General features: G+C 43.1%; 1 protein-coding gene across 3 annotated transcripts in view; it reads right to left on the minus strand.

The window, feature by feature from the left end:
* LOC117420880 (multimerin-1-like) overlaps positions 1-6900 on the minus strand; it is a 45790-nt gene extending 38890 nt beyond the window's left edge. For all 3 annotated transcript variants that reach the window (XM_059026221.1, XM_034034598.3, XM_034034597.3), the window contains exon 1: positions 6413-6900. In XM_059026221.1, the coding sequence (XP_058882204.1) occupies positions 6413-6795 (383 nt within the window). In that variant the 5' untranslated portion in view covers positions 6796-6900. The remainder of the gene's footprint in view (positions 1-6412) is intronic.
* Between the last annotated feature and the right edge of the window lie 10004 nt (positions 6901-16904).

The raw sequence follows: 16904 nt of genomic DNA on the forward strand, positions 1-16904 counted from the left end.
TTGTTTTTGCAATACAGTTATTATACACTTGTGCCATTGTTTTGTTTTTGCTATTGTTTATAACCACTTATAACATATCCCTAAAGTAAAGTGTTGCCCATATTCCAGCAAGCCTCCATAACCAGTCAAGCTAAAGTAGTGCACCTGGGTGAGACCGCCTTCGACCAGGAGGTCTGGGTGGCGGACATCCAGGACCAGTGCATCCTGGGACTCGACTTTCTACAGCAGGCGAGAGGACAGATGGACCTGGCGAAGGGGACAGTGACCTTCAGAGCGGGGCCGGCGCTACACTTAGCCGCGCCAACCACCAACCCTGGTCAACGCCTGCCCCACTCGAACACCAGTGAGCGCTAACCCTTTCAAGGGCTCCTTCAGACACCACCTTGCAACCACCCTTCCTTTCCCCAGCCAAGTCCCAGCCCTTTTCAAGGGCTCCTGCAAATGGTGCGACCCCAGAACAAAGCGACAGAGGAGAGCAAGAGCAGCTATGGCCATCCTCACCACAGACCTTCCCCTTCCCAACCAAGCCCCAGCGAGCGCCTGCCCTTTCAAGGGCTCCTGCGAGGGGCGCCACCAGAGAGCGGGGCACAAAGAGGGGAAAGGGGAAGCGACAGCCCTCATCGCATAAGAGCTGCACAGAGCCCCTTCAGTGGGAAGGGGTATACCAACGCAGCCAGACTGGGCTGAAGTAGCCTCGCTCTCCTAGACCGTGAAAGGACTGTGGTCACAGTGGACTGGAACTGTGGGAGGGCATCCTGCACCGCCCAAGTTCCAGCCACTGGTGAAGCTCGTCTGCAACTGGTGGTGCCCGCCTCACTCCAGTGCGCTGGAGCCAACCACGGCGTGCCCGGAGTGGGGCACTTTGGCATCAATAAGACTCAGGTGTCTTCAGAGTTGGTCAAAAGCAGAGGACGTTGGGGGCTCCCAAGTGGCGCATCTGGTAAAGGCACTCCGTGTGGAGTGCAGGATGCATCCTATAGCCTGGACGTTGCCGATTCGAGTCCAGGCTATTCCATTGCCGACCTTGGGTGGGAGTTCCCAGGGGGCGGCGCACAATTGGCCGAGCGCTACCCGGGGGGTGGGGGGAGGGTTTAGGTTGGCCAGGATGTCCTCGGCTCACCGCGCACCAGTGACCCCTGTAGTCTGGCCAGGTGCCTGCGGGCTTGCCTGTAAGCTGCCCAGAGCTGCGTTGTCCTCTGACTCTGTAGCTCCGAGGTGGCTGCATGGTGAGTCTGCAGTGTGAAAAGAAGAGGTCAACTGACAGCACACACTTCGGTGGACAGCGTGTGTTCGTCTTCGCCGCTCCCGAGTCAGCACAGGGGTGGTAGCGGTGAGCCAAGCTTAAATAATAACTGTATTCTAAATTGGGAGAAAATAATAAAAAATAATTGCCAACTACTAAATTTTAAAAAAAGTAAAGGACGTCTAGTAGCCTCCCAGACATGGATTAGTTTTTATCATGAAAGTCGATAAATTCAAAATCAAATGCGATTTTGTGGCCAGAGAAGGACTTTTGTGCATGATTTGTAAACAATGAACCGGGTTTATATAACTAATTTTGTTGCACCTTCTTGTCCAAAGGCTACAATAACTATTTCATCCTTTAGGTGATATGTATTTCCATACATATTTTCAAATGCACTGTTAAAAGCATTCATTTTTTAAGTAGCCAATTATGTTCGCCCGGCCCCAATTTGGTTATGCCCAATCGTTGTGTTTCACTGAACTGTAGAATCTCAAGACACATTATACCAATTTTTATATTTTATTATGGTTTAATGCAAAAGCTGGTATTGCTTTGAGGTGAATACCACGGAAATGCTTTATCAATTTTAACATAACACTGACATGGTCGATTCGCACAGGAGTAAAAAGACACAGGACTCCTGCATTTGATATTTTACAGACGGTCCTGATGTCCTGTAAAATAATCAAAGGACCTCTGAGAAAATTATCTGTAATAAAAAGAAATGGACGGTTTGCACAGGATTTCACCGATGTCTGTAAAAATTCCAAAACCACCTGTTTACGTGGTGATTTTTAGTTCTGTGCGAATCAGGCTTAGATTGCTCATAGTTACTGGTACACCTGTAGGTCCCTGCTAGAAACACTGGTATTGAGATGAAAAGGTTGAAAACCACTGGTTTAAAGGCAGTAAGACTAATGAAAAAATCACATCTTTTTTTTCTTTTTTCCTCTTCCCATAATGCTAGTATTAGCTGAGGCCATAATTAATCTTCAACTTTGACATCTCATCACAGGTCGGTTTGAATAGTATGTGCACATGCGTTGTCCAATCGGAGGAGTCAAAGGCTGAATCTGGTGTAAAAATGACAGGATTCTGTCCAATCACAACTAGATATGTGTTTGACTGATTTTTCTTTTTTTTTTTTTTTTTTAAGTGTGGTTAGATGGGCAGTGAAGCAAACAGAGCTTACATTGGTTGGGACAGGGGTTTACAGTGTCGCAGGTGGCTGACATTTTTTTCTCTCCCACGTAGTCGTTGAATAATGAATTTCACGGGGGTGGGGTGGCAGGGTTCAAACCCCTAAAACCACCTCCTTAGCTACGCCACTGATATTGATGAAATTGTGGTGAACTTCAATTACCGCAGGCAGGGGCTTCTCACAGGAACCGGAGTCTGATAAACGGCGTGTATTTTAAATGTTTGCAGAGTCAACAGTCCACACATCTCCCAGTTCCCGCACAATTGTCTGATTCAGTCAGTCGTCCTTGTGATGCAATGAAGAGAACATGAGGAACGTATATAACAAACTACTGTACTACTTTAAGGCTAACAATCTGTTGTAGTAAAAATGCTGACGAAGAAGACGGCAGAAGTACATCCTTCGACTGTGGCCATGAACACGAGCTTCAGCGGCTGCACAGTTGGTACAGATTCTGAGAGGTGCTGTGCTGGAGCAGCTGCAAAACAGCAAAGGAGTGCTAACAGACAGAGAGGGGTGTAGGCAAGGATATGCCGTCATTAGGAAACCTGCTACTGCCACCTAGTCAGAGGTGTGAATGACAGAAAAATCACCAATGCCTTCCATTATTACGATGTTATCTTGGATGACATCTTAGAAAGAGTCGACTTTTAAGTGAACCCTTAATAGACACTCACTACATACACATATGTCATTGCTAGTAAATATAAATATATATATATATATACTGTATATATATATATATATATATATATATATATATATATATATATATATATATATATATATATATACATACAATTATACTGCACAAAACCACCATTCAAATGACTTTCAGCCAATTTTTCTTTAAAAGATTTCGAAAAAGGTTCCAGTAACACTAGTAATACAGATGTAGATGTGTTCATGTAATTAAATCATATGTAACGGGACTATTGTTCCTAGCTTAGTAATAGATTGAACAAAATACATTTATATTTCATTTGAAATAATAAAATAAAATTGTATATATCTTTAGTTCTAAAAATATGAACCATTTAATAAGTGCAGTAAGACATTCCTTCACTCCTGGGTGTTGGGTGCACTGGAATAACTTCTAGGGGCTGAAGGCAAATCCAACACCCTGTCATGTCGTATTGCTTACAAAGAGAGTGTGTGTGTATGTATGTATGTATGTATTTATGTATGCATCTCAGACTCTAAATGAATATTTTTCATAAGATACAAAATACTATGGTGTGACAGAGAGCGAATGAATCCGAATCAAAAATCTCCCTCTCGACCTGTGAGAGCGCTGTACAACAGGTACTGCGGACCATACTGAATTCAGTCATGAATTGGAGGAGACGTGATTGAACTAGCTATCGGAGGGGGCGGGGCTGAGGGTACTTTAGGGAGGCGTGACGCCATAATCGGTTCCTTTGTTGTGGTTAATGGGAGGAAACGATGACGGAGAAACAGTGAGTGAAGTGTTTTGTTAGTTATCAATATCTGTGTAAGTTTGTCTTTGCCAGACGGCTACTATACGTATCCGGGAGCTGCCGCTTCAAGCCAGTCATAAGCCCGGACTTCACTGCACCTGTACTGAATCAAGCACCGCACATGCACCTAGAGCACTGTCCGGAGACGTGTCTGTATCTGTGTTTTTGTATTATTATTTTGAGACTGTAACCCCTTGGTTTATACGCTGGCAATACCCATAGTTGGGTAGAGCCAGCATTTATTATTTACACAGTCAAGGAGACTGGGAAAATAAAATAAAAATAACGTGAACCGTGAACTCTGTGTTTGTCATTGTCTGGAGCACTTGCATCACCCTTTCACTTAGGCACTGCAACCCACACGTTCACATATGTGCATAACTGACTGATATGCAACTCTTAATTGAGTCTCCCAATCTCTTCAGGAGACTTCTATATCAGAAACTCTGATGATTTAGCCTACTAGATGTAAATATCAGAACCTTGAAGTTACTGAAATAAGCACGTCCACAACCCTACATTTGCCATGTCCCCTAGTTTTGATGAAAGTGTGTCCTATCAGAGCAAAAATACACAGTTCTTTTTAAATTGGAAAGTTTAAGGAGGGCATGTTGGAATATTCTGCATGAGTTTATAAAATGCCCACAGTGTTCCTTGATAACCTGTTGATCTTGTTGCGAGTGCAATTACTGGTAAAAACACCGAGGGTGAAAAATATCTCAATTCAAACAATCCCTTTGCAACAGCTGATTGGAGCACTTACCTGCAGGGCCATCATGTGTTTGGAATGTAATTGGTAAAATTGCTCTGTTTAAACACTATGCAAAGTAGTGCATTTCAATATAATTTAGACAATTAAGAGATATATTAAATTTGTGAGGCATATCACAATATGACAGCATGTTTTCAATCAAATATTTTCCATCAATCACTGTGTAATCAAGTGCCACAAAATCCACTTCTTCTGCAATAAGGATCTCACACAATTCAGCCTCGTTGTTTGCTCTGTCTGCTTGGCAGCCAACGTCCCAAAGCCGTTCACGCTCAGTCTGCAAAATCTGTGATGTCAGCCACAGACTGTGGATGCAATCTAGCTGGGCGAAAAAGTATCATGAACGCAGCCTTTGACTTAGCTGGAGGAGGTCTAATCAAGGGCAGAGGTGGCAGATTTTTTTTTTTGCAACGCCCCACCAAAAAGTAGCCAAATTGTGTTTTTTGAACCATCCAAAAAACACACTTCCATTTAAGATTTAATATGTATTCATAAATAAGTGCTACACATTTATTTAAAATAAAAACAGTAATATTGTAAACTATGTATTTATTTATCTGCTTTGCTTGTTTTTTTCTCACAATTTACAGTACTAGAACTGCTTTCTTTATCTGATGAGATCAAATGCAATAGGTCCAGAATAGAATGTATCAAATGTAGTGTAAAATTAAATTGTCCAGATCTGTCAGTGGATACAGTATTTAAAAACAAACAAAACAATCTAATTGCACTGACAGTTCTTAAATTGGTGACAAATAAAAAGTAACCAAGCGTTTGTGTGATTAGTAATTTTATTGGATGCAGATAGGTCAGGTAAAACAACGGGTGGAGGATGTGATATACTATACAGGGGATCATGGTGATTGAAGTTCTGCACTGGTGATGACCTCATAATCGAAAAAACATGCCTGATAAAAATAGCCAAAAAATAACCAAACCACCAAAGACAGTATTTACCCACTAGAAGCTTTCAGAACGAGCCGATCTGGCAGCACTGATCAGGGGGAGTAGCCTTTAAAAGTCGCATGCGAGACACATGCATTACTTAAACGTTACCTCAAGTTCAAAGTATAAATAAAACGTGAATTCATATAATTGTTTTAGAAAATCTATATTTTAATTGCCGTTCCAGTACTTTCAGATTTAGGACTACACCACTGCCTGCTATAACCTTTATATCTGGGTTCAACAAAAACACAGGCATATTAAGTTTTGCATTGGACTTAGTGGTATTTTATCTCTCCAGTGTATGCCTAAACCACACAATTAAACAGTCTGTTCTAGTCTCAGTTATCTGAGTCATGTAGTAAACCAGCACAGCATTTCATCTCTATCCATCTATATATTGATCCATTATAGGATATTACCACATCATTATTATGGTTTCATTGTATTAGCCTAACACCAGACTCAACTCTAGGCTAATCAATATTAACAGTTATTACTGGGAAACTAAACAAATCTTTTAATTGCTTTATTAATTACCGTGCTCAGTAGTCACTGCCAAGCTAATATTACACGTGACTATAATATTACGCCTAACAGTGACCATCTTCCTAAAACAGTATAATCAAATACTGAGCATGGCTCAGTAAGATAGAATTATTCATAAATGTATATACTGGGTATTGCCTAATAGTGTACCTAATCATTAATCTAGTAATTAAGCAACAGCTATACAATTGCTAATCTTTTGTTAAAAAATGTCTTACTTTCCCCTTGTCGTCTCAAAGCTGGGTTTGCTGATGCTGATCTTGCTGTAGGTCTGCCTGGGAAGTCTGTTTCCACTAGGCACCCCCTTGGCTCCATTCTGAACCGTCACTTTTTCGTTTGCATGCTTCAATCTGGTGGTGGCTTCATCTGCCTTTGCATCTTCAGGTGCCCTCGCTGTTGGCTGAGAGAGTTTTATACTTGTAACTAGCCCTTCAAAATGATTTGTTTTCAGTCGTATGTTATTGCCAGTAATATTATTTGTGCTGATGCTACTGTTATCAACAGGTACATGCCCATCTGCAGTACCATTATTAGTATTATTGGAAAACCCCCCATAAACCCCACTTAACATATATACAAAAGAAAGTACTATCCACTTCATCTTTGGTGACCACTTCGTTTCCAAACATTTAATTAGAACTATTCAGATAAGGACCTTGTTTGGTCTTCTAGTCTCTGCACTTGTCTTACACTTGAGCTGTATGATCCTAACTGCCTGATGTTCCAGCTTTTATTTTTAACAGAGGAAATTACTTCTATCATTTTGCAATGTGGAAACATTGTTTGCCGTTTCCTGTTGTTGGTTGCTTCCCTTCAGCTCTTGACCTGTTGAAATCGGGTGTGGGGATGGGGGGTGGGGGGATGTTGTGGAAAATCCCTAGAAAAAGAACAAGAAGTTCTGTTGTGCTTTTCCTCTAAGTTCTTTCAAATACATAATTTTCCTCTTGAAAACCGTTTTCACAAGAAGAGGCTCCCTAAAAATTGTTTACAAAAGCTGCCATCATTATCTGTGTTGGAGATGGAATAGTGTAATAACTAACAGACACGTCAACCCCTAAGGGTTCACACCAGTGAGACCCCTACTGAAAAACCTTGGGATTTATGAAAAACCTTAAACCTAGATTTTGTTTCAGGGGCAGGGGCGGGATGCTGGTGGTAGATCAAAATTTTTGCACATGGCTGGCAGCTACGCCACTGACCTAGACTTAAGGGTGATACACACCGAAAGCGAAGCGAACGACACAAATACAGTACAAGTACATAAAACAGACAACTGTAGCTAGTCATGAAAAGAAAATACTTTCTGCTTTTGCTCCTTTTCTGGAGACGAAATAAAATAAATAAAACAAAACCACACACTAAAAAAATGAAATTTAACAGTGAATGTTTATATGTGATCTGGTTTAATCAACACATATTTCTATGTAAACCCTGAGAAAATTAGTTTAACATAATATACTTTTATTGATTTTCAGTTTTAATAAAATCTGCAGTTATTTTATGAATGTGATTATTATTATTGGTCAACATTATTAAAACAAAGAAGCGTCATTTTACAGAAATACGAAAGTGTGTGGTGCTCCCCGTCACTTTGACTAAAATTAAGGTGCAATAAAGAGAGATACCATCAATTTCCAATTGTTCTGCTATTTCTTGTCATGTGGCATCTTTAAGAACTTAAGAACATAAGAAAGTTTACAAACGAGAGGAGGCCATTTGGCCCATCTTGCTCATTTGGTTGTTAGTAGCTTATTGATCCCAGAATCTCATCAAGCAGCTTCTTGAAGGATCCCAGGGTGTCAGCTTCAACAACATTAAATATTGTCTTGATAACCACTGACACTGGCATCAAAGAACATTATATTTTTTTACTTTAATAATTAAATTCTCATTGATGTCCATTTTTTTAATTATTATTTCTGTGGTAATAGTGAGACAGCCGCTATCTTTGACCTTACTAAACCTTATAAAACAAATAAGGCACTCCGCGTGGAGTGCAGGATGCGCCCTATAGCGTGGACGTCGGCGGTTCGAGTCCAGGCTATTCCATTGCCGACCGTGGATGGGAGTTCCCAGGGGGCGGTGCACAAATGGCCGAGAGCCACCCGGGGGGAGGGTTTAGGTTGGCCAGGGTGTCCACGGCTCACCGCGCACAAGCAAACCCTGTAGTCTGGCCAGGCGCCTGCAGGCTTGCCTGTAAGCTGCCCAGAGCTGCATTGTCCTCTGACACTGTAGAAATAAAACAAATGTATTTCTATATTCGCTCACTTCGCTAGCGGTGTGCATTGCTCCATTTAAAGCAATAATTGTAATTATTTTTTATTTGCTCGCTCGTGTCCGGTGTGCATAGCCCTATAACAGATTGAAACCGAGTACACAACAAAAACCGTAAGAATCGATTACACGGACGTGAGAACCCTCAAAATTGTGAAAAACTGAGTTTCAAGGGGAAAACCTTGAGACTTGACATGTCTGAAATGACATTTTAGTTTAAGGAATGAAACTGCATTTGGTACACTAGAGTATAACCTGTCCTCTACAAAACTCTACCCCTAGTGGATGTACAAAATACCACATTTGTTCTATGTGATATACAGTATCTTACTGATGTTTTTCCACTAGGTATAGATACTTGTGGGGGACAGGTTAATGGTTACCCTTTGTAGTACCAGATATAGTTGGAGGTTAGACATGATTCTGAAAGCGCTATTGAGACCACAGGAGTGCTTTAAGAAGGTCACCATGATATGATGACTGAAAATCAGTATGTTTACATGAGATCCCATTTTCAGAAAACTAATATATTCGGAAAAATTGAATCAGAAAATTGATTTTCTGAAAACAACACTTTTCTGTGTTTACATGACTTGGAATAGATAATCCATTACACTTCCCATAAATTAAACTGTGGATATGGATTTAATTTTTTGGGAAACGTAGACCATTTGCGCATACGCAGTAGCGACTAGGATGGGAACAGTAACACCTGCAGTAAGACTGAGGCATGAATTATCAGGTATTTTAAATTTAGCAGCGCTGTAAATTCTTATGCTGTATTCAACAGATTATTATCCTGTACATCTCTCTTGTTCTAATTCCCCAGTGTGTGTAAACTGCCCACTTCTTGCAACAGCTCATCAGTTTCTTCATACTGTATAAGCTACTGTACCTTACATACGATACTGTCAATTCTCAATACATTTTATATAGTGTGGTAGAGCAGGGGGAGGAAAGATGTAGTCCAGGGAGTTGCTGCAGGACTACACCCCCCATAATGCCATAGGGTTGAAGTAGAGACAGAAGTGGAATCACCTGGCTTTTAATGAGGGACATCTACCTGGGATTAAGCAGGTAGATATATAAGCAGGTGAAAATGATTGGTCTGGGTCTGTGGTAAGGCTAAGGCCTGTGGGAAGCATGGGTGGCTGCAGACCTGGAAATGGTATTTAATGCTTATGATTGTTGATTTTGTGACCGTAAACTGTGTAGCCATCCGGTATTAGTTAAGGGCTTGTAAACGTGTAGTTTAGCACTCCTGGAAGGAGTTAGACTTTTTGTTTTATTTTTTTTGTGTTTGATATATGAATAGATATACAGGTACTGCCCTGTTTACACCCCATCTGTGGTTTCAAGTAATTTATTTACACTTAAAGACAGTGAAAAATGTCCTGAGAGGTGGCAACACCAACAGTATAGGTAATTTCTGTGTGAACAACTATACATTCCAATTTCTTTGTGAACAATCGTACTGTGTTTTGTATTTGCTCTTATTAGGACTGAAGTCATTGTATTTTGTATCTTGCTCTTAATTGTACTGTAATTCTTGATATGTATTTTTTGTACACAACTGTAAGTCTCCCTGAGTAAGGGCGTCTGCTAATAAATAAATAATAATAATAATAATAATAATAATAATAATAATAATAATAATAATAATAATGGAGTTTTCTTTTTATCAAATACTATTACTTTATTTAAATTAATAATGTAACTTAATCCGTAACTAAACAAATGGATTTGTGTAAACTGCTCAGTGTCTGAAATCTGACATCCACTTATAATTCTTTTATAGATTCTTTTGCCAAATAAACACCACACAAAATACAAAAGCATCCCTTGGACTACATATTGTATTATCCCAAATCATTAAGCGTTTCCCATTATGTGCATCACTGGGCTGCTTTTTATTTCCACCTTAAACAAGACGCTGTTCTGTAACTTCCCAAGCAAAACTGTTAAAAAATAGTATCATACTTTTCTTTCTCCTCGTCTTGATCTTCTTTTGTTGATCTTTTTACAATCAAAAAATGAAGTTGTTGGGCTGTAATATTTAGTGTTGGTCATGTGACTTAGCATTAGCCAATTGGGATGCGAGTGCAAGGGCAAATCTATGGACATTGAAATAGGAATGTAACAAAAGAAAACTCGTTCTCCCAACTCCAGTTGTTCAGGTACTAAGTCCCATATTTTTGAGTGCAAAAATTGTATTTTTTTTCTTTTTTCTTGAATATGGTATACATTGTTTGTAAACTTTTTTTCTTCAGTGTGGATTGCTACAATGATTTATACATGAGGCTTTGAGACATATTGAGACACGATACTCCAAAATAAGTCATCTGTAGTCCCTGATACACAATAAGCTTGATCTTTTCAACACATAATATATATTATTGTAACTCCAGGTCCTCTAGAGACCTGAGACTCCAAGGTTTTCTATCCCAGAAAATAAATTGAGGGAAATGGAACAATATCCTGTTGAAAAGAAAAAAGGATGTTTTGTTTAAGCAAAACATTTACACGTATTTTAGTATCCCATCCTCCTTACACATGCACTACGTTTTTAAACATGGGTTAAGCCTGGTTTATTATAACTGAATAACAATATGTATTCTGTTATAATTTGTTCTTGATTCAAAATGACATACTGTAATAGATAATGTTGAAGGGGATAACTACTGTAAATACACTTATATACAATTTTTTTTCAAGTCCAAACACATATCAGGGATTGTCTGTTTTACAACAGACTAAAAAATCTCAGAAAATAGTAGACTATATGGGAATAGGATGGTATTCTCCTATGCTGTTTGTTCGCTGGAAAGAATAAGGAAATTAGCTGGGGCTACCAGTTCGGGTAATAGGGGTTCTACTATAAATACAATACTATACCCTTCCAAAAAAATCATACAAAAGCAGAACCGTAACTAAAACTAATTGTATTATTACTGTTCCAAAGAAACCAACTGTTTGTATTACCATAATTTTCTGTTCCTAAGAAACTCAGAAAATATTTATTCATAATGGACCTGACCACACCCTCGAATTGTAGAATTAATGTATAAAATATACAGCTAAAGTATTGTAACATTTTTGGGGTCCCCAAGTGGCTCATCCAGTTAAAGCGCTGGGAGCGTAGGATGAGTCATACAGAGCTGGAGTGCAGGTACTGGAGTCCTGCACAGCTGAACGGCAGGCCAGCAACACAAGAGGCAGGTGGGTATCCCAGTCTTTTTGGTGGCTGGCAGTGGTCACAACTGCCATCTCACCTCCCCTGTTGCTGGCTCCTTCCACTGCCGTTGGAGGATGCCATCCATCAAAGCCAGTCCCGTCCACTGCGACCACAACCCTCGTTTGGCAGTACAGTGTCTCACCACCTCTTCCCAGGAGGGTCTCCACTGGTCCTCCAGCCACTGCAGCATAGGACAGAGATCTGGGTCAGCCTGGTGCCTCCTCCACTCCATCCTCTCCACTGGTACCAGCGCATAGCATGGCTCTGTACTTCCTGGGGAAGCTCAGCCTCCTGTCGCAGTGTGCACAGCCCTCCTGGGCACAGAGCATCCCCATTAGTATGCTTCTCCCCTGCCTGATGCTGGATGGAATAGTTAAATGCTTGTAGCTGTTCTATCCAGCGAGCGACCTGTCCCTCCGGCGCCCTGAAGGTCAGGAGCCACTGCAGGGCTGTGTGGTCTGTCTACACTGTGAAGGGGAGCCCACAGAGGTAGTGGCAGAAATGGCGGACCAACTCGACTATTGCCAACAGCTCCTGTCACATCACACAGTACCCACGCTCGGTCTTGCTGAGCGACAGGCTGTAGTATGCGACTACCTGCTCACTGTCAGGATGCGATAGGACAGGTCCAATCCCCTCGTTGCTCATGTCAGTGGCCAGCAAGAAGGTGGAATGGGGATCTGGGGGTGCCAACACAGGGCTCTCTTCAGGCTGTTTCCCAGTGTTTCGGGGTCAACTCAAAGGGCTCACCTTTACGCAGGAGGCAGTGTAGGGGGGCAGTGATGGTGTCGAAGCCCTGCTCAAACCTCCCATAGTAGGACGCAAGTCCAAGGAAGCCTCCCTGCTGGCAGGGGTTGATGGGGGTGGGCCAGTATCTGACTGCTGCAACCTTGCAGGGCTCCGTACTGATGCCATCCTCTCTAACTTGATGGCCCAAGAAGGTAACCTCCTTACTGGCACTTTTCAGGGTGTAGCTTCAGCCATGCCTCTGTCATCAGAGCATTTCTTGCAGGGAGGCCAGGGCCATCTGGTGGGTCCTCCCATGGACCAGCAGATCATCCAAGTAGAGCAGGCACTCTGCTAGCTCAACCAGCATGTTTTCCATGAGCCGCTCGAACGTTGCGGGGGCATTGCAAAGTCCGAACGGCATCACAGTGAACTGCCAGAGCCCTCGGCCAGTGCAGAAGGCGGTCTTTGGTCGGGCAGCCAGGGACAGGTCCACCTGCCAGTAGCCACTCCTTAAGTCACGGGAGGAGAACCACTTCGACCCGGCCACCAGGTCCAGGGACTTTGTCGATGCGGGGGAGATGGTAGGAGTCGTTCACTGTCACATAATTCAGGCACCTGTAGTCGAAGCTTCTTGCCATCTTTCTTCAGAACCATGACCTCTGGGGACATCCAGGGGCTGTCTGAGGGCACAATGATTCCAGCCTTTAGCATCTCCTTCAGCAGCTCCTCTGTAGCCTCCTGGCAGGCCAGTGGATGGCGGTGTGGCTGCAGCTTGATGGGCCGGGCTTCCCAGTGTCAATGGAATGCTGGACCAGGTGTGTCTGGGCGATGTCTTCAGGGTTGGTAGCGAAGCTATGGCGATAGGTCAGCAACAGCTCACACAGCTGGGCCTGTTGCTCCAGGCAAAGCTCCTCACAATTATGGCGCAAGACTGCAGTCACCATGGCAAAAGTGGGGTCCTCCATAGGACCTGGGGTTGGGGCAGGCGAGGTGGGGCTGGTGCGGTCATCTTCTGTACTGATGGGGATTTGGAAGAGGAGGGTCCCCGTCCCTGGTTGCTGGGGGACAAGGAAGTGCTGAGGTCCCCAGGGCTGGCATGGAGGGCTGCGGGGGTTGATGACTGGGTCAGTGACCGCTGGCATGGTGGGGCCCAGGCCCCCCGACCCGGTGTGGAATGGTATGGGCCATGGCGGTGTAACAGGCTGGCTCATTGGCTCCCCTCCTAGCTGTCTGGTCCTGTCAAGCAAAGGGGTCCTGGTCACGGCCCGGATAGGCCAAGGCCAGGGCCGGGTCCCCTTGTAAGTGCAACGTCCTGGTTCGGAGGTCCAGTTGCCCACCTGTGTAGTGCAGGAAATCCAGACCAAGTATGCAGGGGTCCTGGAAAGCTGCTACCCAGACAGGGTGGTGTACTGTCCGCACAGCCACTTGTTTGGCCAGGTTGCCCCTCCCATGGTCACCTTGGAGCCGGTGTCCACCAGGGCAGTGCAGGGGACCCCCTCAAACCGGACTGGAACGTGACAGAAGTCCCCTGCGGTAGTTCTCCCGACTACCACAGCCAGTCTGTGTGGATTGCTGTCAGCGGCTTCAGGAGAGAGGAGAGCCACCCTCTCCCAGCTTGGTAGTCGGGCTCCAGCTGTGTGTGCTGCAGGTGGATGGTTGTAAGTATGGGGACAGGAAGGGGGCCCACGTTGCCCCCGAGGCAGCCTCAGACCCCCTTTTCGGCACAACAGCTGCAGTACTGGCACGCTTGCACCTGGGTGCTTGCCACCGTGCAAAACGGTTATCCGCTTGGGACCTCCCCCCTTTCGAGGCATCACAAATACTTTCATGACAGACCCTTACCAGGCCTCGGTACTTCAGAAGGAAGTGACCACCTAGCTGTGCAAGCGAGCCATTCGTCTCGTAGACCCCACCTCCCACTACTACTCGAGGTATTTTCTGTTAGCCAAAAAGGACAGCGGCTTTCGCCCCATCTTAGACCTGAGGCTCCTCAATGGGTTCTTAAAAGAAAGGAGGTTCTAAATGCTGATGCACCGTCACATCCTCCAGCCCGTCCGGTCGGGTGACTGGTTCACCACCGTGGACTTAAGGGACGCGTACTTTCACGTTCCCATTCGTCCAGAGCACAGAAAGTATCTCTGCTTCTCTTTTCAAGGAAGCGTTTACGAGTTTGCTGTGCTGCCATTCGGCGTCTCGCTAGCTCCTCGTATGTTCTCAAAGAGCATGGACGCTATCCTGGCTCCCCTGCGGCTGCAAGGGATCAGAGTAATAAACTATCTTGACGGGCCTCACCATTAACAATGCAAAGAGTCGGCTTACACCCGTGCAGAGCACTACGTACTTGGGGCTCCGGCTGGACTCCATTACGATGTGCGAATACCAGGGTTGCCTCTCCCTGTTTCAACAGGGATCGCAGATGACCCTCCTATTGTACCAGAAACTATTGGGTCTGATGGCTGCAGCCATATCGGCCATTCAGTTGGGTCTGCTTCGCATGCACCGCTACAAGCGTGGCTCAATGTGTTCCACCTCAATGCCAAATACAACAGACACCGTAGGCTGACTGTGTGTCACGCGTGCTCGGCATCCCTACGCTGGTGGAGGATGACCCCTCACCTGCGCGAAGGTGTGCCAATGGGAGTAGTGTTGAACCGCCAAGAGGTGATGACAGACGCCTCCAAAGGCTCTCTTTGGCACCCGGAACCGGGCAGGTTCTGGCTATGGGTCTGGACCCTGAAAGGGACTGCTGGTTAGCACAAGAGCTTTCAGATGCGGTTGTGGGTACGTTGCAGAGCGCTAGGGCAGACTCTTTGTATACCTATGAGGTATTTCCAAGCTTGGTGTCTGGCTAGAAGCCATGACCCCATATCTTGCCCTATGCCAGTCATCTTACAGTTTCCTTCCACGTTGAAGGTGTATTTAGCGGCTATCTCTGCTTGCCATGCCACCGTAGATTCAATGTCTCTGGGCGCGCATTTTTTTGGCTACCCGTTCTCTTAAAGGCGCTCTGCAATTACGTCCTCCTAGAAGGACTGTTCTCCCCGAATGGAGCCTTGATACCTGTCTATGAAGATAGCCTTCCTCTTGGCTATCACCTCCGCTAAGCGAGTCAGTTTGACCCCCCCTCCCCGTTACACATACATTTTTGTTATTGATTCCTGGTACAAAATTACATGCCGGGCTGTAGCTCAGTTTCACTCCAATGATCTAGATTCAATCAGGCCATGTACAGTGAGGAAGTGATCAGGAATCAGGAAGAAAATTGCACAGTACTGTATCTGTACATCCCAAATTAAAGTTTAGAAAACAAGCACAGGACCAAACAAAAAGGGGGACCAGTGATAATTCCTCTAATGCTAATAAGAGATGGGTTTCACTCCTTTTTGTGGTTAAACCCTAGGCAAAGTGCATTTTGTTGGAATATATTAGCTTAGTGCTGGTGTGTATGTTCTGATGCACTAAAAGCTTTTACATGTCATGTCTTACATTTTTTATTCATTTGTCATTTTATTTGACTTGTGATTCTCTGTGTTATTCTCTTCTTTTGTTCCCTTTCATCTTTTGCAATGTCCTTCACCCTTCTGTTTTAGTTATTTAAGGCTATAGGAACTGGATTTTGTGATTTTACCTGTAAGTAAACCCTGTACATGAACAGAATTCATGCAAATAAAGCCTATACAATTAGATAATTCAAATGTTTGGCTTGGTCTGTGGGTTGACCCTTTAAAAATAAAATGCAGTATACTCTGTAATGCAGTCATTTAGTTACTTCTACAGAAGACCAGAAGTCCCCCTGAAAAACTACATTGCTTCTGAAGTTAAGTTTGTAATATACAGTAAATTCAGATTTGGGTTCAACCTTAGTTTGTTGTCACTCTGTTACTGGAGTTAGATGATACCATACCATTGTTATTGTAAACTGTGTCTTAGTGTGCACACTACACAATGAGGTGTGCAGTTGGATCTCAATCTTGGTATTGTAGGTCATATTGGATTATTTTAATACAGACAGATTGGTATTCTCAACAATTCATTTACGACTGCTCACTGTTTATCACCAATTGTTGTCTAATGTCTTGTTTCGTTGTAATATCATTTTAGTGTAATATTGACTGTGCAATTGTTTTTGTAGATATTCTGAATGTATTGTGTTATTGCATGTTTAATTGATTTTCCGAATGTATTATTGTGCGATTGCATGCTTAATTTATGTCATAGTTTTAAATAGATTCCTAGTAAATCATTTGCCTGTGTAATAACCTCGATTTATGAACTTTAATTTAAAAAGAATGGTATTTTAATTTGTTATAATGTGTTTTCAGACTGTGATATTGAGAATGGGTTTATATATTATAATAAATGCAGTTATTGTTTTAAGAATACTACTGTTAAAATATTACCCACAGTATAATAAATATGTATGTTTCATATAAATAAATGTTAAAAAATGTAAAAAGTTAAGTAAACAACTA

This window comes from Acipenser ruthenus, chromosome 1, assembly GCF_902713425.1.
Source record: "Acipenser ruthenus chromosome 1, fAciRut3.2 maternal haplotype, whole genome shotgun sequence".
NCBI classification, from domain to species: domain Eukaryota; kingdom Metazoa; phylum Chordata; class Actinopteri; order Acipenseriformes; family Acipenseridae; genus Acipenser; species Acipenser ruthenus.